General features: G+C 57.7%; 1 protein-coding gene across 3 annotated transcripts in view; it reads right to left on the minus strand.

Moving 5' to 3' along the window:
• Positions 1-27,847, minus strand: part of GAS7 (growth arrest specific 7) — a 202,361-nt gene that overhangs the window by 18,176 nt on the left and 156,338 nt on the right. For all 3 annotated transcript variants that reach the window (XM_079798332.1, XM_079798334.1, XM_079798333.1), the window contains exons 4-9: positions 27,188-27,273; positions 17,307-17,360; positions 11,649-11,738; positions 8,851-8,966; positions 6,290-6,364; positions 1,503-1,581 (exon numbers count right to left, since the gene is read on the minus strand). In XM_079798332.1, coding sequence (XP_079654458.1) covers positions 1,503-1,581; positions 6,290-6,364; positions 8,851-8,966; positions 11,649-11,738; positions 17,307-17,360; positions 27,188-27,273 — 500 coding nt within the window. The remainder of the gene's footprint in view (positions 1-1,502; positions 1,582-6,289; positions 6,365-8,850; positions 8,967-11,648; positions 11,739-17,306; positions 17,361-27,187; positions 27,274-27,847) is intronic.

Genomic DNA, 27,847 nt, shown 5'->3' on the forward strand with positions numbered 1-27,847 from the left:
TGGGTGGCAGCTCACTCCTGGGCACTCCTACCCGGCACAGCAGGAGCTGGAAATAGCACTGATTTTCCCTTCCGCTCAGCTCTGTACGCAGCTCCTCCCCGTGGCTCATCTCTGAGTCATTCATTCTGCCCTGTGTGCGGGGCACCGCCACGGAGGGGGTGGGGAGGCCTGGCACAGAGCCAGACTCCCGCCTCGGACAGCGCACATCCCAGGGGACCCAAGGCCCAGAACGGCAACTGCTGTGGGGGCCGCACTCCACAAGAGACAGGGCCCGTGAGCACCGAGTGTGGGAGCCCCGGGAAGAAGCAGCCATCTTTGCAGGGAAGCACCTTCAAGTAGGAAAGGAGGCGGTGTGCCCCCCGATTTAAAACAGCGGCTCAGAAAGGTTAAGCGCTCTGTCCACGTGCCAACTCAGGCTGTCGCGTGGCTGGTGGGGGGCAGGGGGAGAGTGAGGACCCAGGAGGCTAAGGGTCTCCCTTCCTTTAAAAGGCGAGCATGCTGCTGGGTAGCCGCCAGCCAGGCACACCGTAGTGTGAATTATGTCCCTCAGACACGTGGCTTTTTTCCCCTGAAAAGTAGCCCACAGCCCGAGAGGGAGTTTGGAGACATGCGCCAGGGAGCGGGCAGAGAGGGCCGCTGGAAACAGGGAGGAGGCTGGGAGGAAGTGGGCCTGAAAGAGCCGGCCTCCTCCTGGGCCCCATTCACTCGTCACTGCAGACACTGTTAGCTGAGCAGCTCCCGTGCGCCTGGCACAGCCCGAGTACCGAGGGCAGAGCACGCGGAACAGAGACGGCGCGGCCCTCCGGTCAGGTGCTCGGGTCTTCAGAACCGATGAAAGAGGGGTCAGTGTTCCAGCCTGAAATTTTGTGACAAAACCAAGCCCCCCTCCTCCCCGGCCCCCCACTCTCTCTTTGGCCTAGCGCAGTCTCTCCCGACACCAAGAAGGAGGAGGAAATGCCAGCACATTCCTCTGAGAACCCAGTGACGTGAAGGCGGGGTGTCGTCCTTCACAGGTGCACCTGAGGCGCTCAGGGGACCCCCCCCCCCCACTTCCCCAAGGACGCTGGGGCGGCCTGTACTGGCGCCAAGTGCTGCACGTGTAGGAATTTTATGAGCTGGTTGCTCAAGACAGCAGTATTAAAAACTGTGATCTAAATTCAAAATTAATCAACTATATTAAAAATAAGGGTACGAAATACTCAGCATATGTCACTTCCCAACGACATTCACTGTCCCCCACGGTCCCATGGCTAGCTCTGATGACTCACTATTGCACTGGCATGGCGGGAACATCGTCCTGGGCTGTGCCACTTCCCATCTCCCCCAGCCCTGGCCGTGTGCATCCCAGACCCTGGTCCCGGGCTGTGCTACTGAGGTCTCTTCCGAACCCCTGGCATTTACAGCCTAGGAACTGGCAACAGCACACACAGGAGAGGCGGCTGTCCACAGCCTAGCCGCACACCATGGAGTAAGACCAGCCCGGAGGCCGCGGGGAGGGTTACCTTGGCGGAGAACTTGAGGTGGACTTCTGCCTCGTCCGCCAGGCTCTTCTTCACCTGCGCCCACGCCTCTCCCAGGGACCTGCATCAGGAAGCAGACGGTCAGACTCGGAGGGAGACCCCGGACACTGGACTTGGGTGAGGCAGAGGCCAGGCAGGCACAAAACAAACTTGAGCACTGCTTCAACCTGAGCCCCCAGACCGAGCCCAGGAGCGGAGAGCGCAGGCTGCAGCAGACTGGGGAAATAGCCAGAAACCCAGAGAACTGGGGGAGATGCACAAAAGTGGGGTGCAGCAGCAGGGAGGGCCTCCATCGCTGGCCGACTGCTCTCCCCATCACCCCGCCCTCGTTTGTTGACGAGGCACAGGCACCTGCTGGGGAGTCACAGAGGGAGGACAGGTGCCTCTCAGGGAACAGTCCTGCTCCGATGGACGGTACCACACAGCCCTCCCTGCGTGCAGGCAAACCCCCAATGGCCTGCCTCCAGGGGGCAGAGGAGGACCCTCTGGGTCTAGGGAGCTCCTAGGGACGCCCACAGGCAGACAGGCTCTCCATCGGCAGCACAGGAGTGTGGCCCTGGCCGGTCCCGGGTCTGCACTGTGAGGCCTGGGGCTGCACACAGCTTCACTGGGGAACGCAGAGGCCTTCAGCTACGTCACTTTCCACGCCAAGATGCTCCAGTGAAAGCAACCTCCTGAAGCCCCCAAGACCTTGGGATGCAGGCCCCAGGCTACACTCTGGTAATCTGCAACTCTTTACCCTGGGGCCTTTGCACCCAGCCCGTAACCCAGCCCGTAACCCAGGCTGGCTTCACTCCATCGAAAGGCCACTTCCCCGGAGAATTCCTTAAACTCCAGCGGCAAAAGCTGATTAGCGGACATCGTGCTGCGTGGCTTCTGGGTTTGCAGTGGAGAAGCCAGCAGCTGAGAGCTACCCAGCAGATCAGAATGGGCCCCTCTGGTTCAGCCCAGGCCTGTCTGGTTGTGGTGCTGCCTCAGCTGAGGTGGGTGTTTATGGGAAATGACTGAGTTTATCCAGGAGCCTGGCCGCAAAGAAAGGTCCCCTTGGGTGACCCCGGCTAGGGAGCCCACCGGAGAAGAGATGGAGAAATGGGCAACCCACACTGCAGACATTTCTCCCTGCCTCACGGTCTGAGCTCCAGGGAGCTGTGGGGGCAGCTCTGGTTGGCGGCATCTCACCTGACCCGGGAGGCGGGTAGGGAGTCCTGGGCAGGGGTCACCTGACCCGGGAGGCGGGTAGGGAGTCCTGGGCAGGGGTCACCTGACCCGGGAGGCGGGAAAGGAGTCCTGGGCAGGGGATAGAGGGGGTGGAAGCAGACCTGGTGGTCATACAGATATGGGAATAGACTACCAGGTCCAGAAACAGACTCAGATGCGGGGGACTGATGTGCCACAAAAATGCCCAATTATTTATTTCAATGAAGGACGGACAGCCTTTTAACAAATGGTGCAGAGACGACTGTATCACCACAGGGGAGACAAGGCACCTTGACCCTGACCTCACGCCACACAGATGGATTATCTCAGGGTGCATCCCAGACCTAGGGTGAACGTCAGCACTACACCCAGCTACGGAAGCAGCCCCCGGAGAAGTGGGAACTGGCTTCAAGGCTGACGGGAGGGGTTCGGCCCTCAGCTGAGCTACACGTGAGCCTGCGGAAGGTGAAACCGGAGCCCACAAGCCGAAAGGCGTGGGCAGTCCTGAGAACGTGCACGTCCACCACCAGCAGGGCACGCGGTCAGTCACCGGCGCAGCGGCAGCTGCAGTGGCCTGAGCGTGTCATCCGAGGCCCCTGGGAGGGCAGGGGGAAGCACAGTTTCCAGATCAGGCCCAGGCCGTGTGGCTCAGTGGTTGCGCACTGACCCATGAACTAAGAGGTCGCCGGTTCAATTCTGGGTCAGACTGTCCCCACCTCCAGGCTGGGCATTCACAGGTGGGAAGATGTCACTAAACATCAATTGGTCTGTCTGAGCTAATACATGCCCCATGCACCGTGCCCTCCCCGCCAACAATATTCCAGCCCCCCTGGGGTCATGTCGCCATTTTGAATAAAGCAATTAGAAATTTTCTCATTTGAAGAGAAATTTTTCATCTGATAAGTGGTTAATGAAAAAACTAAATTCTGGGGTATACGTCCGTTCCAATATGCTACTGAGGCATGCCACGTCAAAATGCACGATGCTGTCCCAACGATCAAGCAGAAAAGATCCCAACCCCATTTCCTCTCCACGCAGGAGAGAAAGGCCGCAGGCAGGACGAATAACCGGCTCTGGGTACTTACCAGTGGGCACATATGCTGGGGCATCTAATTTGGACACAGCGCTCGAGTGGCAAAGGCAGCTCGAGTCTCCCCAGGGGCAGGCACCTTCCCGGGCTGCCCAAATCTCTAGGCTCCAGCACTGCGCTTTGGGAGTTTCTAAGGGGACTGGGCTCATGTCCAAAGATGCGTGTGATTGCAAAACACCGTTGCTGCACGGAGAGCAGGGCCCACGGGCTCATCCCCCTGCAGCGCCTGCTGGAAGGAGTGTGCGCAGGGTTAGCCTGTGTGCAAAGGCAGTGCTCATGGCCACGCTGGAGGTGAGCAGCGCCGATGCACGTATGTGAGCGTGTGCCCAGTTCCCCGTCTGTAGGTGCATGTGTGCACAGCATGCCGGCGCAGGCCTGACGCCTTCAGCTGGGAGCATATGCTGTGCGAGCTGGCAGGACTGAGTGTCCTCGGCAGCAGCCCAGGCCGAGGAGGGGGAGGCGGGAAGACTCGGGGCAGCACTGCAGTCACAGGGCATGGAGATGCCTGGAAAGGCCCCTGCCCCGGCCGGTGGGGCGGCTCCTCCACGCTGCTCCTTTCTGCCCTCATCTCAGGCCCAGCGCACGGAGCAGGGGGGCCGGAGGGAACCTCATTTCTGTCCGTGGGAGAGACACCAGCCTGGCAGGGCCGCCCTGTGGCCTGTGGCTGGCGGGTCGGTGAAAACGATCCGGAGGCGGCCTGCTGGCTGCGCAGCGGGCCCATGCAGAGGCCTTGATCAGAGCCACATGTGGCTGGCAAAGCCCTGCCGCTGAGGGGGTTCAAGCCATGCAGGCAGGGCTGGACTCGTTTAACGCTGCAGCTCGTGGACAACCGCAGCATCCGCTGCCTTCGCTGGGGCTCAGTTCCTCTCTCAGGAGGGAGTCAGACACTGCCCTGGAGGGAGGTCCGACCAGACAGAAGACTCCAGGGACCTGCAACGCTAACTTCCTGAGCCTTTGATTTTATTGTTGGGATGAAATTCATTCAGAACGATCGCACTTAGCCCAGTCACCCTGTTGTGCAACCACCATGTCCAGCTAGTTCCGAACCATCACCCTGCTATGGACTGAATGCTGGTGTCCCCTAGGTTACGATGTTGAAGCCCTAACCCCTGGTGTGACTGTGAGTTGGGGATGGGTCCTCTATAACAGAAACAGGTTACATGAGGTCATATGGGTGGGGCCCTGATCAGACGGGATTAGTGTCCTTATAAGAAGAGACACTGAGAACTCTCTCTCTCTCTCCTCACTGGGAAAGGCCACAGTAAAACGGCGGCCACCTGCAAAGAGGAGAGCTCTCACCAGACACCAGCCTGCTGGCACCTTGATGCTGCACTCCCAGCCTCCAGAGCTGTGGTAAGTTAAATTTCTGCTGTTTAGGCCCGTCTATTTTTACTGTTACAGCAACCCACGGAGATGAATACACACCCTCCACCAGAAGAAACCCGTGCTCATTAAGCGTTTACTCCCCATTCCCCTTTACCCCCCAAACTTAGACAACCACCATTCTGTCTTACGAATTTGTCTGTTCTGGACATTTCACATAAATGGAATCATATAATATGCAACCTCAACCTGTGTCTTGCTTCTTTCCCTTCATCCACATAGTGGTATGGATCAGTACTTCATTCATTTTTATGGCTGAATAATATATCCATATATCCAATGTGGACACACCATAATTTGTCCATTCATCCCTTGATGGATATTTGGGTTGTTTCTAACTTTTGGCTACTGTGAATTGGGTGCTGTGAGCATTCGTGTACATGTATCTGTTTGAGTATCTGCTTCTAATTCTTTTGGGTCTAAGCCTGTGAGCGGAACCGCAGGGTTACAGTAATTCTAGGCTTAGTTTTTTGAGGCACTGCCAAGCTGTGTTTCTACAGTGGCTGCACCATTTACATTCCCACCAGCAGGCCCAAACGCTCTGCTAACAAGCCAGAGCACAGAAGGCGCAGTCTTCCTTCCACCAGGGATCCTCCTGTGGCCGGGAGTGTGGGCTGAGCCTCCCCAGCCCAGGTCCCACCCAAGGAGGTCTGGACTGTCGCAGCTGGAAGGGGAGGGGGGCCTAGGTCTCAGGCCCACGGGAGAATTCTAAACAAGCGGCCAGGTGCGGAATCCTCTCACACCCAGGTTCCTACCAGCCTGTCCTCAGAGAAAGGGAAGCAGGTGCGGCATCTGGGGGCTGATGCCCAGCTACCAGGGGCCAGGGCAGAGGGGGTCCAGCATATGGCAGGAGGCCCTTGGCCACGAGAGAGAAAACAATGTGGAAGTGCTAACCTTGAGCGTGGATGCCCACACCTGGGTCACGGGTGCTTACCTTGAGCATGCATGCCCACACCTGGGTCACGGGAGCCCACCTTGAACCTTGTGAGCCAGGCCTATGGAGACTTCCCCTCCAATGGGCCCATGGCAATCATCAGTGATCAGTGAAAAGGGACCCCCCCGCCCCAAGTATCTCCTCTTCCTCCTACTCCCCACTCACCCTTCCTCCTGTGCGGCCAAGGAGTTCTGAGAGAGCTTAGCTAAGTTCTTCGCATATTCTTCTTCAATCTTTATCCTGCAAGTGGAGAAAACCCAACAGGTCAGCTCCCCAGTGCTAGTTGGTGGGTCCAAGCTACAGCCCTGCTGCTTAATAACTGGGTAAAGGAACCCACTAGACCATATGCTCTGAGAGTACGTGGCTCTTGTCTGCCTAGCACGTAGTAGGTGTTTAGTAAATTATCTGCTGCATGAATGAATGAATGCACAAAATGGTCCGAACCTCCCTGTCTGCTCATCTGCAAAATGGGCTATTCCCAGCTGTCTGCCCAGGTTGTGAAGGTGAAAAGCTGTCATTTGCACAGCTCCTGACACGGAGTTGGACACACGGGAGACCCTTAAATGGATGAATGTAACTCATGGTGGGATGCCCAGTGCTGTCCTTCCCCTTCCAGCCCCAGCGTTCTGGGTTTAGACCCTCCAAGGTGGCATCGGCCCCTCAGAAGCAGAAATAGAACTGCTCCATATCGTCTCCCAGCCCCCAATGCCTCTAACGGTCAGGCCTGCAGGGCACACGTATTTCCATGGAGACCAGGCAGTGTCCAGAGCTGGCTGATTCCATTTCCCTGGAGAGGGAAGTCGCCTTGGACTTTGCTTCCAGCAGGCAGGCCCTTGACACACTTTCAAGGCAACTCTCCAGGGAGCGTCCTGTATCGTCTGGCGCCCCCATGTTCCATGTGCTGTTGGAGGTTCTGTGCCCCTGGTCCCTCCCTCGGCAAATGGGAAAGCCGAGACGCTGGGGCGGCTGCGAGGGTGTCCACAAGGCGGCCTACCACGACCCAGGGCAGCATTTGAGAGACAGTGATTTCATGGCTTGGCGCTGAGACCCACAGCCTGCTCCTTCTCGCACTGCTTTGCTTCCAGTGCCACCTCTGGCTGGTCTCTGGGTCTCATCGCTCCCTCCCGTTCACTCTGCCTGAGCCCCCGGCTCCCAGGATGGCTGGCTGGCCAGCCCGCGGCCTCTAGCCTGTGACCAAGAGATCGCTCTAGAAAGCAGATCAAACCACGTCACACTCTAGATGCAAATCTCCCCGGGCTCCCACCACATCCAGGCGCGAGGCCCGTCTGCTTCAGCACGCCACAGCCAGGGCCAGCGCCTGCCTCACCCCACGCCTGCCGGCTTCCTACGCCGAGGCCACAGCAAAGCCCGGGCCTCGGCCCCTGCCCGCACGCCCCCGCCTGTGCCTCAGCGGCCCCTCTCCTGGCTCTGAAAGGCTCCCAACGTGACCCCAAGGTGGACCGAGAGAAACTCCGTGCCTCGGGAAAGACCAGCGCTCTCAGACTGTAGGCTCAATTTATTTGCCAACACGACACCTTTATGAGAGTATAAACCATAAGTGTGTTCAAGCTTCGGCTTTTACAACCATTTTCCTATTCGCCTGTTTTATGCTGTTGTTTTTTTGCACCTGAGCTATGCAACCTCTCGGTTCTCTGCCAGTTTAATGGGTCATAAAATAAAGATTTCATTATACAAACAGAAAACGGGGCTCCGAAGGAAAAGAGGTGCTTTAAGATGCTAAAGAATTATTACTCAATTATTGTTATAATTAAAAAATAAATAGTGTAAATATATTGCCATTTACTAAATATTTCCAGTGTGTCCAGGAAACTCCAGACAGAAAGCTGTGTGTATGTGTGTGAACATATGTGTGTATGCAAGCACATGTCCATGTTTGAGCACACATGTCTATATCTGCAGGCACACGTGTGTGTGAGCACACGCAAACACGTGTGTGTGTGTGTGGGGGTAATGTGCATGGGGTGTGTGAGGTGTGCTTAATGGGGTTTCTGAACTTGGAGAGAGGGGGTAGAAAAGGAACTTTGTCTTTTTATAGCTCTTCATATTCCCATCCGGGCCAATTCACTGTCTCCTCCCCTGTGTTCATCTGAACCACTATTATAACCCCTGCACTTCCTTTCCAAAAGCCCCTCATCTGACTCCCCCATTACACTGAGCTCCTGAGGAGGGAGGGCGTGGGGAGGGGCGGTGGGTTCTGTATGCCCAGGTCCAGGACACAGATTTGGTTCGAAGATTAACTGAAAGGCAACACTCTTTTTTCTCATGCTAAGGGACGGTGCTTCAAACAGGGCCATGTAGGGGAAGGATCATGCAGTCTGTGTGGGACAGTAGGGAGTGGTCCCCACATGCTCCCCCTACAGAGGCCGCGGCCACGCAGCTCCAGCCAAATGCCACACGAGGGACGCAGCGCCACTGTGGCCAGACTTCCTGCTTTCTCCAGAGACGCTAGATTTTAGTGTAAAAACCGACCAACTAAAAAAATGTTGGTTCAAATCTTTAAAAACATGACGTAGGCCAAAACCACACATTTGCCAGCCAGGTCTGTCCCGAGGGCCCTGAGTTGTGGCTCCAGTCTCATGCTCCCCTTGGTGCTAACCAGGCCCAGCGCTGGGGGTGCAGGCTCCCTCCTGCCACTCACTCCCCTCAGGCTCAGGGGCCACACAGGCACTGTCACCAGTGCCCTGAGCTGGGGGTGCCGGGCCTACCTCTCCCGAATGAATTCCGACATCTCCTTCTGCATCTGCTTGCCCTTCAGTTGTTTCTGAAGCAGCAATTCAAACCCAGCCACGTTGCCGTTGCCTTGGGGGTCCTTCTTATCAGCCTAGGAAGGAAGCAGAAGCAGGAGCCTCAGTGATGGCGGGAGCCCAGGGCAGACAGACCCAGGGGACCGGGACACCTGGGAGCCCTGTCCTCAGCCCGAGAGGGAGGACAGGCGCGGCCGTGGCTGCCTGTCCCGTGCGTGTCTCCTGGTGCCCCGCTCCGCCGGGCCCTCTGAGCGTCAGCCACCCCACGCCCATGCCCCTCAACCGCCCAACCCAGAGAGAAGAGGAAGGGCAAGCGGCCAAGAGCACAGGTTCTGACCCCCAAGGGCCCATCCCTTCCAACCAGGGGCTGCTGAGGCTGCGGACCCTCTGGGGAGTCCTGGCATCCTGACGCTAAGCTGCGACCGCGTGTGACCTTGGCGTCCTATGTCCCTAACCTTACCAGTGGTTCTCCACCTTCCTAATGCCCCGACCCTTTAATCCAGTTCCTCATGTTGTGGTGACCCCCAACCATAAAATTATTTTCGTTGCTACTTCATAACTGTAATTTTGCTACTGTTAACGAATCGTAATGTAAATATCTGAGTTTTCCGATGGTCTTAGGCGACCCTGCTAGCGGTTCTCAACCTGTGGGTCGCTGCTGTAGAGCCTAAGACCATTGGAAAACACAGATATTTACATTACGATTCATAACAGTAGCAAAATTACAGTTATGAAGTAGCAACGAAAATAATTTTATGGTTGGGGGTCACCACAACATGAGGAACTGTATTAAAGGGTCGGGGCATTAGGAAGGTTGAGAACCACTGCCCTACACCATCCCATCTCCTGTCAGCTTCTTGCCCGGGCCGGGCAGCGACACCTTCCAGTGCACATTCACCAAGGATCAGAGACGCTGGATAGGAGGAGGCCAGAGTGGAAGAGGGCGGGAGCCTGGGCTGACATCCAGCGCGGGGATCTCAGGAGCAAGTCTCCACGCGCTCGGGCCTGAGCTGCTTCGCCTGGGAAACTGGAGAAACAACTGCCCGGCCACCTAGGGTCCCCTCAGTGGAAATGGCTGAGCCCAGTGCTTAGCAGATACTAAGGACTCAGTGAACAGTAGCTACTAGGAGCTCCTTTTAAGTAAAAGTCAGGACTCAGAAACGATGGCCAAGTCAATGAAATGGAAACTTAGTATCCAATTCATTTTGCAAGCAAATTCTCTTAAAATTTCAAAATTAAACAGTTTAGCTGTGTTTGGCCTGCACTTCCTCAAGGACGCCTGGGCACCTCTTTCCTGCCGCCCCGGCTCACCTCCTGCCTGCTGCCCGCAGCATGGCCTTCCCTGCCCATTCATCTGGCATCTGCCCTCACAGCTCTCGGAGCCGCCCAGGTCCTGGGTGTGCCTCCTCCATCACAGCCTTTACCCCCAGGAATCAGGGTCAAAGGCTTTGGTGTTTAATGGGAGTTGTTAAAAGTATGTCCTCGACCTCACAGAGAGGTGCAGGGTCAGCTCAGCCACTGCGTGACCCGGTCCGGTCTTCCCCATCCTGGCTGCGACCTCGGGCCCCGCCCCTTGAAATGGGAGTGGGTTGCTTCTCTAAGATCCCAGAATGGACACTTTAGGAGAGGGCAATGGAAGGGGTGGCGATGCCCCGCCGGCGTGGCTCAGTGGTTGAGGTGAGTGTCGACCTATGAACCAGGAGGTCACGGTTCGATTTCTGGTCAGGGCACGTGCCTGGGTTGCAGACTCGATCCCCAGTGTAGGGCATGCAGGAGGCAGCTGACTGATGACTCTCTCTCATCATTGATGTTTCTATCTCTCTCTCCTTCTCCCTTCCTCTCTGAAATCAGTAAAAATACTATATAATAAAAGCGTAGTATGCAAATTGTCCCCTCGACCAGGAGTTCAACTGGAGTTTGACCAGGGGGTGGGGCTGGCTGGGGGAAGGGAGGGAGTACCCAGCTGACAGCCACTAAGGACCCTACCAGTGCACGAATTTCGTGCACTAGGCCTCTAGTATAAAATAAAATAAAATAAAATAAAATAAAATAAAATAAAATAAAATAAAATAAAATGCCCAAGACTTCTACCAGTTTCTGAGGAGCTGGGCTGTGCATTTGTCAAGAGATATTGACTTGTGGAAAAATACCCATAACATAAAGTTTACCATCTTGACCATTTTTAAGAGTGTAGTTCAGTGGCATTAAGTATTCACATTGTTGTACAACCATCACCACCATCGTCTCCAGAACTTTTCTTTGTCTTGGGAAATGGAAACTTTGTACCCATTGAACAATATGCAAAGGCTCTGGAACCCCAGAATCTGGAGCTCTCTACAGATCCTCGAGCCCAACCTCCTGACTTCGTCGGAAACAGGGAGGCCCCGGGGGGAGGCATTGTCCCAGGTCACCTACAAGTGACAGAGCCGGTCTGGAGCCCAGATTCCTTCGCTGAAGTGGACTCTAGTCTCCGGCCTTTACTGAGCAGCAGAGAAAGGGGCTGCCCAGCTTACCTGCTTTCTGCCCGGGTTTCCGTGTTGCCCCGAAGGAAAACCCTATCAATTCCCTGAGATTTATGGAACATTCTGGACTCCAGAGGGTCTTAACTTCCCACCTCAGATGCTAGATCTCCCACAAGTCCTTTAGGTTTCAACAGGATAGGCCCCTCTGCCTTGAGCTCAAGGCCCTTCGTGCCCCCACTGGGGGTTCACTCTTGGTCCTTGGGGCCACAGCGTGGGGGAAACTGAGGCACCACTTACCCAGAAATAGTCGCAGTAGCTCCACTCAGTTGGCTTCAGCAGCTGCTGCTCCGGCATTGTGTCCGGGTGGGGGAACGTCACACAGTTGACCTACAGGCACAGGACAGGGGAGAAAGGACTTGGCTGAGGGCTGGGAGGCTGGGAAGGCTCTGCTCCCGGACACGGCGCTGCAGAGGCGCCAGGGGGTCAGCGTGCAAGAACGCACACAGGGATCTCGAGATGCTCCAGGGGCCGACACGTCAATTGGGGGCACCGGGACTCACACCCACCCTACAGGGGCTGCCCTTGGTACAAACTCTCTGGAGGGCGGACTGACAGTGTCTACCAGAACTGCAAACATCAGAGCCTTCGACCCAGCGAGTGCACTCGAAGAGTCTATCCTACAGGTACGTCTCACAGGTGTGCATGACACACGGGCAGGGTGCCGCCCCCCAGCGCTCTCTGTAACAGCAAAAGGCTGGACACAAGTCCTCTGTCCACCAGCAGGGCAACGGTAAGCAAAGCACGAGCCAGGCGGGCATCCAGGGAAGTGGCGTATAAGCAGGTGTGTCAGGACAGACTGAGTGGGGAGAGGAGGCAGCAGGTGTAGAATACGGCTATATGCCACCATTTGTGTAAAAAGGGGGGTAGATCCCCCTTTGGTTATTTACATATGGAATACTTCTGTGGCTGGTAACACTGTTTGCTCCCAGGGAAAGGAATGCTGTGGCCGAAGGTCAGGGGTGAAAAGTCACCTTGTGAATGTGATCTCATACAATGTGTTCTACCAACAGCGAGAGGCTGCAGTGCTAACCCTGCTGGAGAGTGCAGTGCAGATGCTGGGATGGGCTCAGACCCTGCCCGAGCTGGTCCCGGAGCCCTGCTCTCCCTGCCGGGCGGAGTGGCTTTCTACTGCTCCTGCTATGTCGCTTCAAGCCGGGTCCCCTCCATGGAGCCGGTCCCTCCCATGGAGCCGGCTGATGTGTGTTCCTTGTGGGAGCCGCAGAGTCCCACCAGGCCTGAGCCCTGTCTTGTCCGTCTTTAACCCTCACGGCTGAAGGGGCGCCGCACGCGGTCAAGCTAGGAGCGGTGCAGAAAAGCCCCGGCTGCGAACAGCGGCACCAACTCCGAGGCCAGGCAGCTCACACCACAAGTGAGGGGCCCTGTGTCAGAGACCGCAGCTCAGGTCGGGGCGGGAAAGGCCAGCCTCGGCTTCGGGAAGGGGTGGGGGTCTACGGAGATCCCGCTAAGCCCGAGGGGCAGCCTGCTCTCACCCCCACCAACTGTTATCCAGACAGAATGAGGAGCCATCGTTGTCAGGTTAGGCGATGACCCGAGGAGCTTCAAGTCGGGAATTGGATGTGAAGTGTCTCAGTTTTGAAATGAATGAATCCAAGGCTAATAGTAATGATGTCAACAATAACGTAAGCGAACCAGCCCCTCTGCCAGCTGGGTCAGGCCCATGGACGCCCCCCCCCCCACCATGGCCTGTTCCAGGGGCGGGAGGGGGGCTGGAAGTAAATTCACACCCCACCCCCGCCCCGCTGGCTGCCGGGGCCAGGCCTCCCTTAGCGTCCTGCAAGGAGAGCGTGGGAGAGTCCAGCCAAGAGAAGGCCCCTCCCCCAGAAAAGGGGCTGAAGTCTGGGCGCGATTCCCACTCTGCAGGAAGCAGGACAGGTAGGAAGGACCAGGGGCAGGAATGACCCAAACACCCCTGGGGACGAGCGGCGCTAAATTCCACCACGGCCGGTGGAGGCCCGCGGCACCCCCCGGGGCGGGGCGTTTCTTCCAGAGCTGCACCCACAGGGACCCACGGTGACAGCGTCCTGCGGGGGCCTGCCTGGGTGAGGGCCAGCCCCCCCACGCCCAGGAGCAGGCAACGGTCTCCAGGCCCCCTTTCCGGGCTTATACCCCAAGGTGTGCTCATGGCTCCGGCGCCCCCTGTGGCAGGGTCATGGGGACGAAGGCTGGATCCTGGAGTTTCCCACAGTCCTCATTTCATGGTCCAGCTGCTCTGCTTTCAACAAATCACGGTGATCACAGCCCACCTTCATTTAACGTATTAATGCTGTCCCTGAAAATCTCACCCAGATTTAAAGACACATTAGCTGACATTGGATTGAGGATTAAGAATCCCGGAACTAGGAGGCTGAAGGCGCTGGGGGTTAGGCAAGCATCTTCTCTAGTGCCGGGTGGGGATCTGGAAGGCAAGGGTTTGGCCTGTGGCCCTGGAGCAACCCCTGAAGGAGAGCTAGCTGGGTTGAGGGGGAGATCAGGGAGGTAAGGCCTCACCCCTCGGCGGCTTCTGCCACTCTGTGGGGATGCTCGTCCCTGGATGGACTGGCCGGGGCCCCAGGGTGGCTGTTCCTGCCTCTGTCAACGCCCAGCTCTCCCAGGGGGGTTTCTCCGCATCCTCAGAGCCCTGCGCCCCCTGGTGGGCGTCTCCGGAACTGCACCGGCTGCCCCCCAGGAGGCAGTGGTAATGAATGACTCCTGCAATTCCTGGGGAGCCCTCACCCAGGCGCCCTGCCAAGAGCTTCGCAGGGATTCTCACGTCATCCTCCCAGCAGCCCCACGGGCTGGGTAACACTGGCCTCGTTTGATATGCGGACGCGGAGGGTCGCCCAGGTACAGTGTTTGAATGCAGAGGATGACAGTGGAGCTCACGCCCTCAACCTCCCTGCTGGCTGCTCAGTGGACACCTGCTCGTCCCCGTGCCACGTGGATGGTACGCGGGGGGCGCACTCGGCTAGACCTTCCCTTCCCAGCACGCTGTACATGTGCATTTGTAATTGTGCTTCTCGTGACTGTTCATTTCCCATCTCTCTCCTGCTCTTTCCCGAGTGCCTGGCACAGCGCGGGCACCCGGCGGGGGCTCAGGGTTCCCCGGTGTGATGCCTGGAGGCTGGAAACAGCAGGTGCAGTCTCTGCCCTCAGCGCTTTACAGCCTCGTGCGGAAGGACTGCAAGAAATAAGTAACTGCAGTACTTCGGGAGGAATCTGCCACGGGGCGAGCCTGGGTGCTGGGGCTGCGTGAAGGGGAGAATCTCGGAGGGAGTGGGGTCAAGGCGGCGGGGGGGGGGGCGGTTTGAGAGTGTGGCAGGGAGGGAAAGGGCTCGGGGTCTGAGGGTGCAGTGCCCGGCCAGCTGGGGAAGGTGCTGCTCTGTGGCCGGGATCACAGTCAGGGAGCAGACAGCACTGAGGCCAGAGGGGACCTGCTGGCATGGCGGGGGGGTGGGGGGGGAAGGAGGAGCACGGAAGCGTCTCTCAGGTTGAGCCATCCGCTGCAGCACGGAGGACACACAGGAGGGAGCACGCAGCCGACCTCAGCCACCCAGGAGGCCCCGCAGTGACCAGGGGGCGTGACGGTGGCTCGGAGCAGCGCAGTCAAGTGGAGAAGCAGAGAAATGCGGGACAGGCTTCGCAGACAGACTTCACACTACCATGAAGTTAGCTCAGCGACTGTCCGCTGGGGTGGCTGCCCCTCCCCTGCCCCGGGACACCTGGCGAGCTGGAGGCAGTTTTGGTGGTCACACCTGGGGGGGGGGGGGGTTGTTGCTGGCACCTGGCAGGGAGAGGCCAGGGATGCTGGTAAACACCCGACAATACACAGGGCGACTCTGCACCCTGCCAGCCCACCTCCGGCCTGAGGATGTGTGGGGCCATCTGGGTGAACGGAGCCAGCAGACCCTGGTCAAGTCCGGGGCTCCGCCAGTCCCCCCACCCTCCGTTTCCCCAGCAATTATCCCCCAGGGTTGAGTGTTTACCTAAAACCCTGGGGGTGTTGGTTACACGCAAACCTTCCAGCTGAGAGCTGGGCTGCAGGTCTCAGGTCCCACGGAGGGACCCTGCATGGTAACACGTATGCAGGGCCCCAGGTGCCGGCCTCACTTCGCAGCCTGGCTCCCGAGAAGCGGGAAGCGCTGAGTTCGGTGGGCAGGAAGCGGGAGGGAAGGCCCGGCAGAGATGGGCAGGGTGTGCTGGCCAGGAGATCCCGGCCCCGCCCCGCCCTCGCTGCCAGAGCCCGAGGCCCGGCTCCAAGCAACACCGCAGGGAACGGGCCATCTGCTGGCCTGGGCACGGCCACCAAAGGCCCGTCAGGCAACGCGGGGAGGCCTCATTCTGCTTTCCGCTCTTCACTTCTCCTTCTCACTCACCTTCTACAGTTCCAACACCCCTCACATTCTTCTCCCTCTCTCCCCCATTCCTGGAAACTTTTGGGAGCTCCCGCTTTGCTCCAGCACTCTAGGCATTTTGTGGCAATTCGAAGATTTGCCCTTGAGGTCTGCCCCTGCCCTGCCCTGCCCCATCGGCTCCAGCAACAAGGAAGCTGCTGCTGACCGGTCCATTTAGGCTGAGCCACCCTGCCCGCCCAGGAGGCAATGTCCACTGCGGGGGGCGGGGGAGGGGTTGTGTGTGTGGCGGATTGGGGGGAGGTGACAGCACAGGTCTGGAATCCTAAAGGCTCCCAGCTGTGTGGCCTTGGGCGGGGTGTGGCTCTGTTCCTCGTTTCCTCATCTGTAAACAGGGTGGTGAGAATATGAACGTGCACTGAGCATTTACCATGTGCCAGGCATGTTTTAAGTGCTTTCCGTGTGCGGACTCAGTCCTCACACCATCTCTGTGGCACAGATCCCCACCCCCTCCCCGCTGCGCAGACGTGGGCACAGACGCAAAGACACAGGGGACCCTGCCCCGGGCCACTGCACAGCAGTCAGGCCTGCACCGCACACTCCGGCTTCAGAGCCCAGGTTCACGGTCACCACACGACACTGGTCCCAGCACCCCCGCCTCACAGTGCGTGGAGCGCGGAGTGAGCCGCTCCGATCACCGCTTGTGCATTAGAAACTAACAAGAGTGGCAGCAATGATTGCTGCTATTGTTTGCCTAACCGTTTTTCCTTCCAAGCAGGACTGTCAGCCTGCGTGAGCCAGGGCGTGCACCCACTCTCGGCTTCACCTCGGCGGGGGTGGCCAGAATGCTCAGACGTGCGCGTGACGGAGCCCGAGAGAGAGTCCCCGGTCCCAGCTCTGCTGTGCTTGTGTCAAAACAGCACGGCGAGGACCACACTTCTCAGGCCTCCAAGGCCTTGGCTGTTGGAGCACCTGGGCACCTCACCTGCCCACCTGCAGGGGGCACTGCTGGCCAGCGCCCCTTTCCCAGGCCCAGGGCTGATGGGATGCTGCACGTGGGGCGTGGGGCTGCGGGAAGGGCCCCGGGAGGCGGTGTGGCCACTCCAGGGGGAAGCCGCTTGCTTCCTGCCAGGAACTCCCGGGAACTCTATTCTTAGGGATCTTTCCCTTGCTTTTAACTCCGACATCTTCCAGAAGTTACCCGGCACAAACGCAACCCTGCCACGGCTATAATTTGCACGTCACGCCGCTTGCACAGAGCGCGGTCCACCCCCTCACCCCCTCCCGCCCACCCTGCAGAAATGGCTCCCGCCTCATTCCAGCCTCCATCCTTCCCCTCGCTCCCCCAGAGAGAAAAGTGAGGTGTGACATCCACGGAAGGGGGGACCCACGGGGAACTCTGGCTGCATCCAAGCTTTGGAACTTCCCAGTTCCAGGCTGGGCATCACTTCCACTCTCTGTCCACGTTGTCATGGCAACAGCCCATCTGTGGCCGAAAGCCCCAGGTTGCCGCGCAGCCGGTGAGCGCTTGGAGGGAGCCACTTACCGTGATGGTGTTCTCCTTGCTCTGCTTTCTGCCTGGTGACGAGGACCCCAGGTTCTGGAGGGAGAGGCAAGAAGCATCGTCAGAGCTGTCCTCCATCCTGGACTCGCTCTCACTCGGGCCCCCTGACGGCGGTGGGTTGGTGACAAGCCGCGTGCTGGGAAGTTCGGGATGTTCAGCTTGCCACTAACCCTAAGTCACCATAGTCTGGGAGAGGCAGGCGGGAGCACCCCTGACCCCACTCTGCTCCTGTCTCCTGTGCCCGAGAGGCTGGAGGGCTGGGGGGAACCGCTCCAAACCAGGCGGTCTCCTCTTCTCCGCTGCGATTTGGGAGTTAACCCTCAGCTGCCCTCTGCTGGTGAGTGGCTCCGTGTGCGCTTGCTGCCTGCACCTGCAGAAGCCACTGGGGAGCAGAGGGTTAAGGCAGAAGGCAGGCTGCAGGCCACCACCTCCAGCACTGGCACCCAGGATGCAGAGCAACAGCTTCATCTGAACCTGGGTGGACACGTGAAGCCCTATATCCATCCGTGCCACATGCCCTGGGGCTCAGCCACCTCCCTGCCGCTCTCCAGCCCCGGGCAGCCCGGATCTCAGCTGAAAGCCGCAGGTCAGCCTTCATTCAGGCTTTGAATTGCCTGTTCTGTCTTCCCGCTGCCGGCAACAAAACCACTATCCCAGTGCCTCCGAGCCCACGGTCCTCAGCAGCGCCCGCCGAGGACGGTTCAGGTCGGAACATGAAAACGCCACGCTGGCGGCAAGAGCCGAGGAACCTAACGGGAGGGTCAGCTCTGGGTCTCGCTGTCGCACTCGCGGCAGTGACATCAGGGAGTCGGAAGGGTCTCCAGGCAGGACGGTGGCGCCCACTCCGTCCCGAGCCACGCCCGACATGGCGCAGGCTCACCCCTGAGGCACGTGTGTGGCCGTCGTGTGAGAGTCCCTATCCTTTCTCTAGTGGAGCGTAAGGAAGTGGCTGTCAGATTTCACAGATCAAGTCCCACAGAGGACCTGGAGGGGCTTCTCCAGCAAGCCTCTGGGGCCTGACAGCCCCCCACCCCCGGGGCGGGAATGACTTCTGGGGGGACGGAGCAGGTCCAGCCCCCCTCAGGGACTTCTCTGCTAACCCAGCAACACAGGTAGCTCCCTGAGTCCCTGCCCACGGTCTCCTCGGCCCCTCCCTCCCTCCCAGACCTACTCTGGCTGGCAACTAAAGTCAGCTAACAAAGCCAATCCACTAAGCCGGTCCAGATAAAAAGGGCCTCACGGATCATCCCTCTCACAGACGAGAAAAGGAACTCACTCGCCTTCACGTCCTGCCAGTCCTGTGACTTCTCTGAGCCTCAGCTTCACCATTTGTTACGACGGTCCTCAGGCTTCGGGTGCATCAGAGTTAACTGAGGATGTGCCCCAATTCGAGCCCTAGCCGTGTCTCCCAGGGCTCCCGGCCCGCAGGCCCGGGTGGGCTCCCAGGGCTCCCAGGGCTCGGGACCCGCAGGCCCGGGTGGGCTAGCGCCTCCCTGGTCTACGTTCTGTCCCTCCACTTCTATGTTCAGGCGCCCCACTTCTGGCAGCTCCTCCAGCAGCCCTCCCAGGACCTGGGGCAACAGCATGCTGGGGACCAATCAGCTTCTGCCAATGTGTTTAATGCTTCCACTCATCCAGCTCACCCACCCGGACCCTCCCAAGTTATCAGATCTGCCCCCGGGCACTTGCCCAAATGGGGCTGCCCAGGAGGAAGGCATGGCGGGACCCAGGTGCCATTCTCCAAGGAGAGGAGACAGGTGCAGGGCCCTCTCAAGGGCTCATTCATGTGAGGCACGGGCCAGGGAAACACAGCCGACCCTTGACCAACACGGATTTGCCTGCACGGGTCCACCTGTACATAGATGCTGTTTTTCAATAAATATATGGTCTGCCCTCCTTATCCCAGGCCTCACGTCCTCAGTTCAAGCAGTATCTCTCCTCTGTGGCTGGGAGCCCACAATACAAATGCGGGTGAGCTGTGTGCACCTGCGGCCACGGCTCTGCGCCCCTTCACAGAAGGGACTTGCATATTCGAGGATTCTGGTAACCACTGGGCTCCTGGATCCAATCCCCGCGGACACCGAGCGGCTGTAGTTAAGTCTGTGGGGAGTCCACAGTTATATGTGGATTTTCGACTGTGCAGGGATTCAGCGCCCGGACCCTCCCCCGCCCCCACCCCCCTCCGCACTGTTCAGGGTGAACTGTCCCCGAGGGAGAAGGCGGGAGGGGTCTCTGGGACGGGCTCTGCAGCGTGCAGGGTCTCTGTCGTCGGCACTCCGCGCTCTCACTCCAGCCACCAGGAGGGCAGCAGAGCAGGCTCCGGCAGCCCCGGCACAGCCTGCAGTCGGTTTCGATGCTGATGGGATGGCGATGCGGAGAGGACGAGGGAGGAAGCTCTGCCACCCGGGCGTGCTTACAAAGCGGGCACCACGCTAAGCGTGGGACACCAGCAAGTTCGAGGCATCACCTGCGCTTTACAAATGGTGAAACGGAGGCTGGCAGAAACCAACTACTTGTCCGGGGCCCCAAGGCAAGTAAGTAGAGGACATCGGAAGCCAAGCCTGACTAACCCTCTGTCTCCCGCCGTCTCTCCCCCTGAGCCTGGGGGCCATCTCTTGTTTTCCAGGAGTCTGCAGGGGTCAGGAAAGATCCCCATCGTCCACAAGCATTGCTTTCGGAATCACTGTGTCCAGGGCTCTGTGGACTGGGCTGGACACAGAGGTCACGTCCTCCCATGACGTGGGCCAGGACGGGAGGGCAAGTACTGGCACGGGGGGTGGCGCTCTAAGTGTGGGCGTCAGCACCTTCCCATCTCTGTCCTGAGCTGTGCATCTCAGCCAGTGCTGAGCGGGGTCTCGGGCTCTCTGGGGTGGTCTCTGGCTCTGCGTTTGCAGCTGATGACTATTGTTCCAATGTCATATATGTATACATAGAAACATGTCATATACATGCATCATGTACATACACATGTAAAACACACACACACACACACACACACACACACACACACACACACAGAGTCCCTGCAGCACCCCCCTGAAAGGGCCCAGAAGTCACAGTGAGAACCCCTATTAGCGAGGGGCTGGTTTCTAAATGCTATTCCCACTAAAGGAACTCGGGCTCCTTGGGAAGTGGCCGATTCCAAAGGTCCGGGCCAACCGGGGACACCTTATTCAAAAATCGATGTGCTACAGGAAAGGACACGGACGCCAGCTCACAGGGGCTCAGCAAGCCAGATTTGGGACAATTTGAACATGAATAGGAACAACGACCACAAATGATGAACCCCAAAAGTGGTGATGGGCGAGGGGAGGGCAGCAGTCTTCACAGAAAAATGTATCAAGAATGAGCAAATCGCCAATTTGCAAACCCCGATGTCAAAACAGACTCAGGCCTCGCTCATCGAGGACGCCCAAAGCACTGGGTGAAGACTGTCAGGGACCGGGAGACCCACACAGTCTCAGCCCAGCACCCCGCCGACGGCGACAAGTTACCAAGTAAGAAGGTGCCCCTGGAAGGAGAAGCATGGTCATCGCCACGCTAAGCGAGAGCTCACACTCAGCACCCCCGCAGGTGTGACCTGGGAGTGTGCGCTCCGGACGTACACGGTGAGGAGCACGCAGCACGCCCCAGGTGGCATTCTGGGCCACGCGGCCGAGCCTGCGCCGAAGCATAAGAAAACAATTAGACCAAGAATGCAGGTCCTTCTGCAAGACAACCGACTTGGCCTCCTTCCCCAAAAAGGCAACGTGAGGAAAGACGAAAGAACAAACGTGTGGGAAGTATAAGAGAGACTGAAGTGATAATTTAGACAGAACAGTGCCTCCATGCAATGGAAGACTATTGGGCTATAAAAAAAAGAACGAAGGGCCGACACATGCTACAACATTAATGGGCCGTGAAACACTATGAAAGCAGCCAGGCACAGAAGACCATATGGTATGATTCCAGGCAAACCTGGGGAGACAGGAAGTAGCTTAGTGGTTGCCTAAGGCTTAGGGGGGATTCTTTTTGGGGTGATGAAATACTCTAAAATTCATCATGATGATGATTTTGCAACTTGGTGACTATTGCACACTAAAACTTAGTGCGTTGTACACTTAAAATGGGTGAGTTATGTGATATGTAAATTATATCTCAATAAAGATGTCTTAGAAAGAGAAACTGAAGAGCTAGAGCAACCAATATATCCAGGCGTGAGACCTGAATGGAGCCTGGATTGCGGAGAAAAACGGGGATAAAAGTCATTTTGAGGACAATGGTGAATCTGAATGTGGATTATATGCATCAGATGATATGATTGAATTAGTGTGCCCCTAAGTGTGTTATTGGTATTGTGGCTATGTCTTCCCCTTTGGACACATTATAGAACGTTTAGAGTTAAAAGAATATGTCAGGAATTTGCTTTACAATAATCCCCGTGGGGCCAGGGGGAAGGACTGGGGAAATAGATGAAACAGGATTGGCTAAATAACTGTCGAAGGCAAATGGCTGGCCTGTGGCCCTTTCTTATAGCAATCCTTCTGCTTCTATAAATGTTGGCAAATGTCCGTAACAAAGTGCGTTTTTTTGCTCTTTAGTTTCCTTTGCCTATGATTCTGGAAAGTTTTTCTCCTTCCCTTTTTTAAAGCCCCTCCCCAGGCTGGTTTCCCAACCTCGCCTGAGCTGCTAGCTGTCACTGTGCGGTGAGGACCGACTGACGACAGTGGTGGGTACATTGCAGCGGGGGATGGAGGGGTCCCTCACAACTGACTCACAACACCGCCCCCCCCCCATGTGTCTCCTTGCCCTGTGACTAGTCTGGGTCCCAACCCCTCGGCAGGTAGGACCCAGTAGGAAGCCTCTCAATGGCTCCCAGCACGATTAGGACCAAATCCAAGCTCCTCACCACAGGCCTGGTCAGGTGCTCCAGCCTCACCTTCCATCCCCCTGCCTCTCCCTCCCCGCCACACCTGCTGGTTAGTGAACCGCAGCCCACGGCCTCTATGGGTCCTCCCAAATTCTGCCTCCAGGCACCCACAGGTCCTGTTCCCTTCACCTGGACTGCTGTTTCCCCACCTGTTTGCTCATCTTTCGTCTTAGCTTAAGAGCCTTTTCTGAAGGAGTCTTTCTTTCCCTGACATTCCCACTACGGCCCACCACCACCCGCCAGGCCCCGTGGCACCCACTCCCCCCAGCTCCATCACTGTGAAGTGAAACCATCACTTCTCTCCGTCTTCCTCCAGCCCCAGCTGTGACCCTGCCTCAGGGCGGGGGCTACTCCTGCTGTGACCCGGTGCCTGGCAAAGAAGGATGTGCGCAAGGGAACAAGTGTCACTGAGGGGGGCGGGAGTAAGCAAATGAACGCTCAGTATTTCACCTCTTTTCTACCCCAGACACTATTCTCCAGTAGGTCCTTTAGTCCATCCCCTTTCCCCTCGCCTGTGCCTTCCTGAGGGCAGGTTCCAGGAAAGCCAGAACCATGCAAAGGGGGGTCAGAAAAGGCCTGGGCACTGGTGGGCAGGTCCCTTGCCCTCCTCATACCTGCTAAGGGGTCTGACAGGGTCCCACCAGCACAGCCCCAGGTAGCCAGGCAGGCAGGGAACAGGCTAGGATGTGCTCTACAAAGGCCAGCAAGGCTATCGGCCTTGGATGCTTGGCCTGTGCAATCAGGTGGGCCCCAGTACCCAGTACCCAGGCAGCCTGCCCGGGGCTGCAGACCTGAAAACTTCCACTGGGTGGCGCCCGATCACCACCACCAGTGCCCAGCCATGAAGGTCTCCCAGGGCTGGGAGGAGAGGCAGGCATCCTGGGGCAGCTAGATACCCAGCTACCAGTCCTGCCCACAACAGGGCAGAGCGGGGACACACTGCTGGTTTCCATGAAGACTGGGTCTGCCCCTCCCGCCCCGCCCCCCCAACATTCTAATCTTCCTGATGAGCTTGTTCGAAGAGAGGCAGCTACCAAGTAGCAGAAAAAGAACACAAGGTGGGGCAGGGGGCTTGAACGACCTACTTGGTGCACCCCCACCCTGCATTGCAAACAGCCACGTGTTCACGTGCCCATTCATTCATCAAATATTAAGTCGTAACTGTTATTGATGATAACTGACAGCCTGGGGTGGGGAGTCACTACCATGCAGGCTGAGGAGAGCTGGATGTACTCCGGTAGCACCCTCTGTCAACGCCAAGCCTTCGTGTGCTATTCCCAGGCGGGGCCTCTAGCCCCCTGTATCCACGGGGGACGCCAGCCCACAGCTCACGAAGCCTTTCCCAGCCTCAGGGGACAATGCTCTGTCTCGCAGCCTGGGAACCTGGGCACAGATGCGTGCTTGCCCCCTCCATGCACTGCGTGATTTCTCCTCGTCACCTGGATGATACTTCCACTGTCAACGTCACCATCCCGAAGAACACACGCTATGCCACATGTCTGAACAGACGCAGCCTGCCCAGGCTGGGTCCCCGGGACTCACCTTCCCTGCATCCCCAACACCGGTACCCTAACTTCTTCTTAAAAAAATAATGCTCATTCTATCTGCCTCCTATGTGTTCATTTCAGGAAATGTGTCCATTTCAGGAAATTTGAAAAATAATGGAAAGTATAAAGGAAATAAAAATCACGAAGACCAAGGCTTCCCCACCTCAGCGCCATTCATCCTTTCAAACCGGAATCATCTTTTCGTGACGAGGACTGTCCCGTGCACTGCGAGATGGTCAGTAATACCACTGACCCCTCCTAACTAGAAGCCAGCAGCACCGCCGCCCCAGCTGTGACAACCATGATGCCCCCAAACATTGCCAAACGTCCCCCCGATTGGGAACCACAGTCTCAGAGGCAGTCGAACTGCGATCCAGGTCTGGTTTGTTTTTCCTCCAGTCATTTCACTCTCACACATAGATTTCCTCTCCAAACGAGACCGACTGTACATGCAGTTTGTGCTCTGCTTTCCCCACTCAATATTACGTTCCCAGCATTTTCCTAAGTCATTGTTTCCTTCGGTAGAATGTGCTTTACCGAAGGCAGGACGGCACTGGCAGGCGGGCTGCCTGGTGCCACAATCCCTCCCTCCCGGGCCCTGGAGCTGGACGGTTCTGGGGCCCAACGTTGCAGTGCTGTGCATACTGCTGGCGTGAACGCTCGCACATCAACCAGAACCCTGAGTCCATCCCCACAGCAGACGCGGAAAGGGAGGCTCCTGGGTCAGAGGCCTGACGCTCACGCGGCCAGACGGCTTCTGAGAAGGCTGTCATCAGGACGCATTTTGTGTTAAGTGGCTGAGCAACCACTCTGCCGTATTTCGGGGTGAGAGGGCCATGTCCTAGGAGGGAGGGAAGAATGATGGGGCTTGTTTCCAATGTTCTTCCTGAAGAAGCCCAGGGCAGCCCCAGCTTTTCCAGCGGCTGAGAAGCCCCAGCAGGATTTAGGCTGCCGTCTCCAGAACACACGCCTCAGGCAGGTGGTAAATGAGCTTCATTTCAAACAGACAGACAGAGGCTGCGCGAGGAAGGCTGCCTGGGGCTCAGCAGGAAGCAACATGACATGTGCCATGAGCAGGGGAGTGGGGGGACACACACACGTGCGTGTGCACCATCGCCGGTGCCTAGATCCTCGCTGCCCGAGGTGTGTCCCGACCCGTAGTAGCATCTGGGTACCAGCTGAAAATGCAGAACCTCAGCCCCCTTCCTGGACCTCCTGAGCCATAATATGCATTCTAACAACAAACTCAGGTATTTCTTGAGTCCATCCTATATAACAAAAGCCTAATATGCTGAGTGTCCAGTCATCCAGTCATCTGTTCAACCAATCAAAGCGTAATATGCTAATGATATGCTAAGGTCGCTCAACCACTCGCTATGACATGCACTGACCACCAAGGGGCAGACAGCTGACCATCAGGGAGCAGATGCTTTGACCAGTAGGTTAGCTTGCTGCTGGGGTCTGGCTGATCGGGACTGAGCGAGACAGGCTAGAGATGCCCTGGAGCCATCCCACGGTCCCTCCCCGGCTGGCCAACCTCCCTGGCCCTGATCGTGCACCAGTGGGGTTCCTCAGCCTGGCCTGCACCCTCTTGCAATCCAGGACCCCTCGGGAGATGTCAGAGAGCCAGTTTCGGCCCAATCCCGCAGGCCAGGCTGAGGGACCCCATTGGTGCACAAATTTGTGCACCAGCCTCTAGTCTATATATATAAAAAGCCAGCGACCGGAAGGCCGTGACGACCAGAAAGACTGGTCGCTATGATGCCCACTGTGGCCAGCAAACTGGCTGATCAGGGGGCGGGGCCAGCCGGCCAACTTCCTGCAGCCCCTCCCCCTGGCTGGTCCCGCTCCTTATGGGCCCCCACCACCCTGATCCACCTGCAGTCCCTCCCCCCAGCTGGCCCTGCCCCGGATTGCCCCCCCAATAGGGGGCGGGCAGGCCGGCCAATCTCCTGATTGGCCCCTCCCCCCGACCCGGCCACACCCCAGATTGGCCCCCCCACCCCGATCAGGGGCAGGGCTGGCCAGCCAACTACCTACAGCCCCTCCCCCTGGCTGGCCCTGCTCCTGATGGGCCCCCACCACCCTGATTGCTCTGCAGCCCCTCCCCCCAGTCAGCTCCACCCCTGATTGGGCCCCCCCACACTGATTTGGGGCGGGGCCGGCTGGCCCACCACCCATAGCCCCTCCCCACGGCTGGCCTTACCCCTGATCAGCCCCCACCACCCTGATAGGGGGCAGGGCCCACCAGCCAATCACCCATGGCCCCTCCCCTCAGCTGGCCTGGCCCTGATCTGGCCCCAATTGGGGCTGGGCTGGCCAGACCCCACCTGTGTACGAATTCGTGCACTGGGCCTCTAGTCCTAATATAAGAAGCCTGGGCCCATGGGAATGCCCAGATTCATTCCCAGAGTTTTCACTGAACTGAACCTGAGCCCAGCACTCCACCTCCTAGGACAACAATTGAGTTACATTTCTGGAAATGAGCACTCTGCATTAAAGCTAAGTGCCACATCTTAGCTGGCCGCAGTTACCCCACCCCCCACCCCTCCCCCCACCGTCTTTCTTTCCATGATTGGCAGGTACTACCCACTGTTGTTGATAACAAGCAGCTGTTGTTATCATCATCATCATCATTATCACCACCACCCTCAGGGCCTGGCACTTTAATTCCCGGAAATGGTGGATGAGCTTGGAGGCTTCATCGAGGACATCTAGATAATTTCTGAACAGACTAGATAAATAAGACGAGTCCCCAGTTCCTTCAACGCAGCCTCATGTGACCGGGAGCCAGGGGCTTGGCACCGAGGTCCGGTCTGACCACTAGTGACCATGGCCACCCGCAGGTGTCACTCAGGCATCTGTGACCTCCCTGTGACATGGGAACCGTGCTGCCACCACCCTCGAGCGGTCGCACACGTGACAACCGAGAGGATGAATGCAAAGGCAGCCTGGGAATCTAAAACACACTCCCATTCCTTCCACCCCGTGCTGTCTCCGGGCTAGATTAGTAAGTGTCTACAACATCTTACAGAATTCCATCTGGGGACGTCTGGGGGAGGAAGGGGATGTTGAAAAGGACAATGGCCTGGCCCTCTCCAGATCCTTAAAGTAGGGGAAAATCTTCACTCGCTATCAGGAACCCAGACAGCAGGACAGAACCACTGCCCTCGAAACGGTTACAATCCCACCACCAAACCACCCCCAGCTCCCAGAAGCAACTGCCCACGGCTGCCCACTCTCCCCCAAGGTGGTGACTGGGGTGACCAGATGGACCAACGGCTTTCTCTTCAGGGCGGAAGTGGGCCGTGTGCAGCCACCTTCACCCCCTGATGCACCCCTCTTACTGACACCTCCCTGGCCCTGCATCAGCACCTGCCCCTACCTCCCATAACAGGACCCCTTACCTGGGGATCAGCGGCGGACTTTCGGACACTCATGTGGGCAGTCTCGGGAGGGTGTGCTGGGGTCCCTGATGCGTGGTATCCATTCACTGCGGGGACAGAAACACGGCTCAGATGCGGTGCTGGCCACAGACTTCCTGCCATTGCCGCCCCTTCTCCCGCCTCAGGGCCGGGCGCTGGGAGGGCTCGTCTCAGGGCCTCACCCGCATTCACAGGGCTGGAAAAGGGGTGCGAGCATCTCTCTAACCCCCAGCACCCAATGACTGAACTCGCGGGGGAACACGTTTCTTTTTGAAGGAATGTGCGTGGAAGAGCTGAGGCCACACTCATCCAATGGGCATCTCCGGAAACGCCATCGGCTGTCGTCACTGGTGCTGGGCAAGGGTCCTCTCTCTCTCTCTCTCTCTCTCTCTCTCTCTCTCTCTCTGGGGTCAGGAGGCCCCCAGCACCATCCTGTAGTTGCTCTCTGACAAACTTCGCTCTGAGAACCCCTCCATCCTCGAGGCCATAGTGCAAGTGAGGACTGTGTTTACTGGTTTCCATGACAACTGCTTTGCCAATTAATAGCCAGGTGATCTTGACATCCTTCTTAAGTTGCTTTTCCCCAAATTAAAAAAACAACAACACACACACACACAAATTCAAGTCTCGAAAACTCTACCC

Source organism: Cnephaeus nilssonii (assembly GCF_951640355.1).
Source record: "Cnephaeus nilssonii genome assembly, chromosome: 19".
Taxonomy (NCBI): domain Eukaryota; kingdom Metazoa; phylum Chordata; class Mammalia; order Chiroptera; family Vespertilionidae; genus Cnephaeus; species Cnephaeus nilssonii.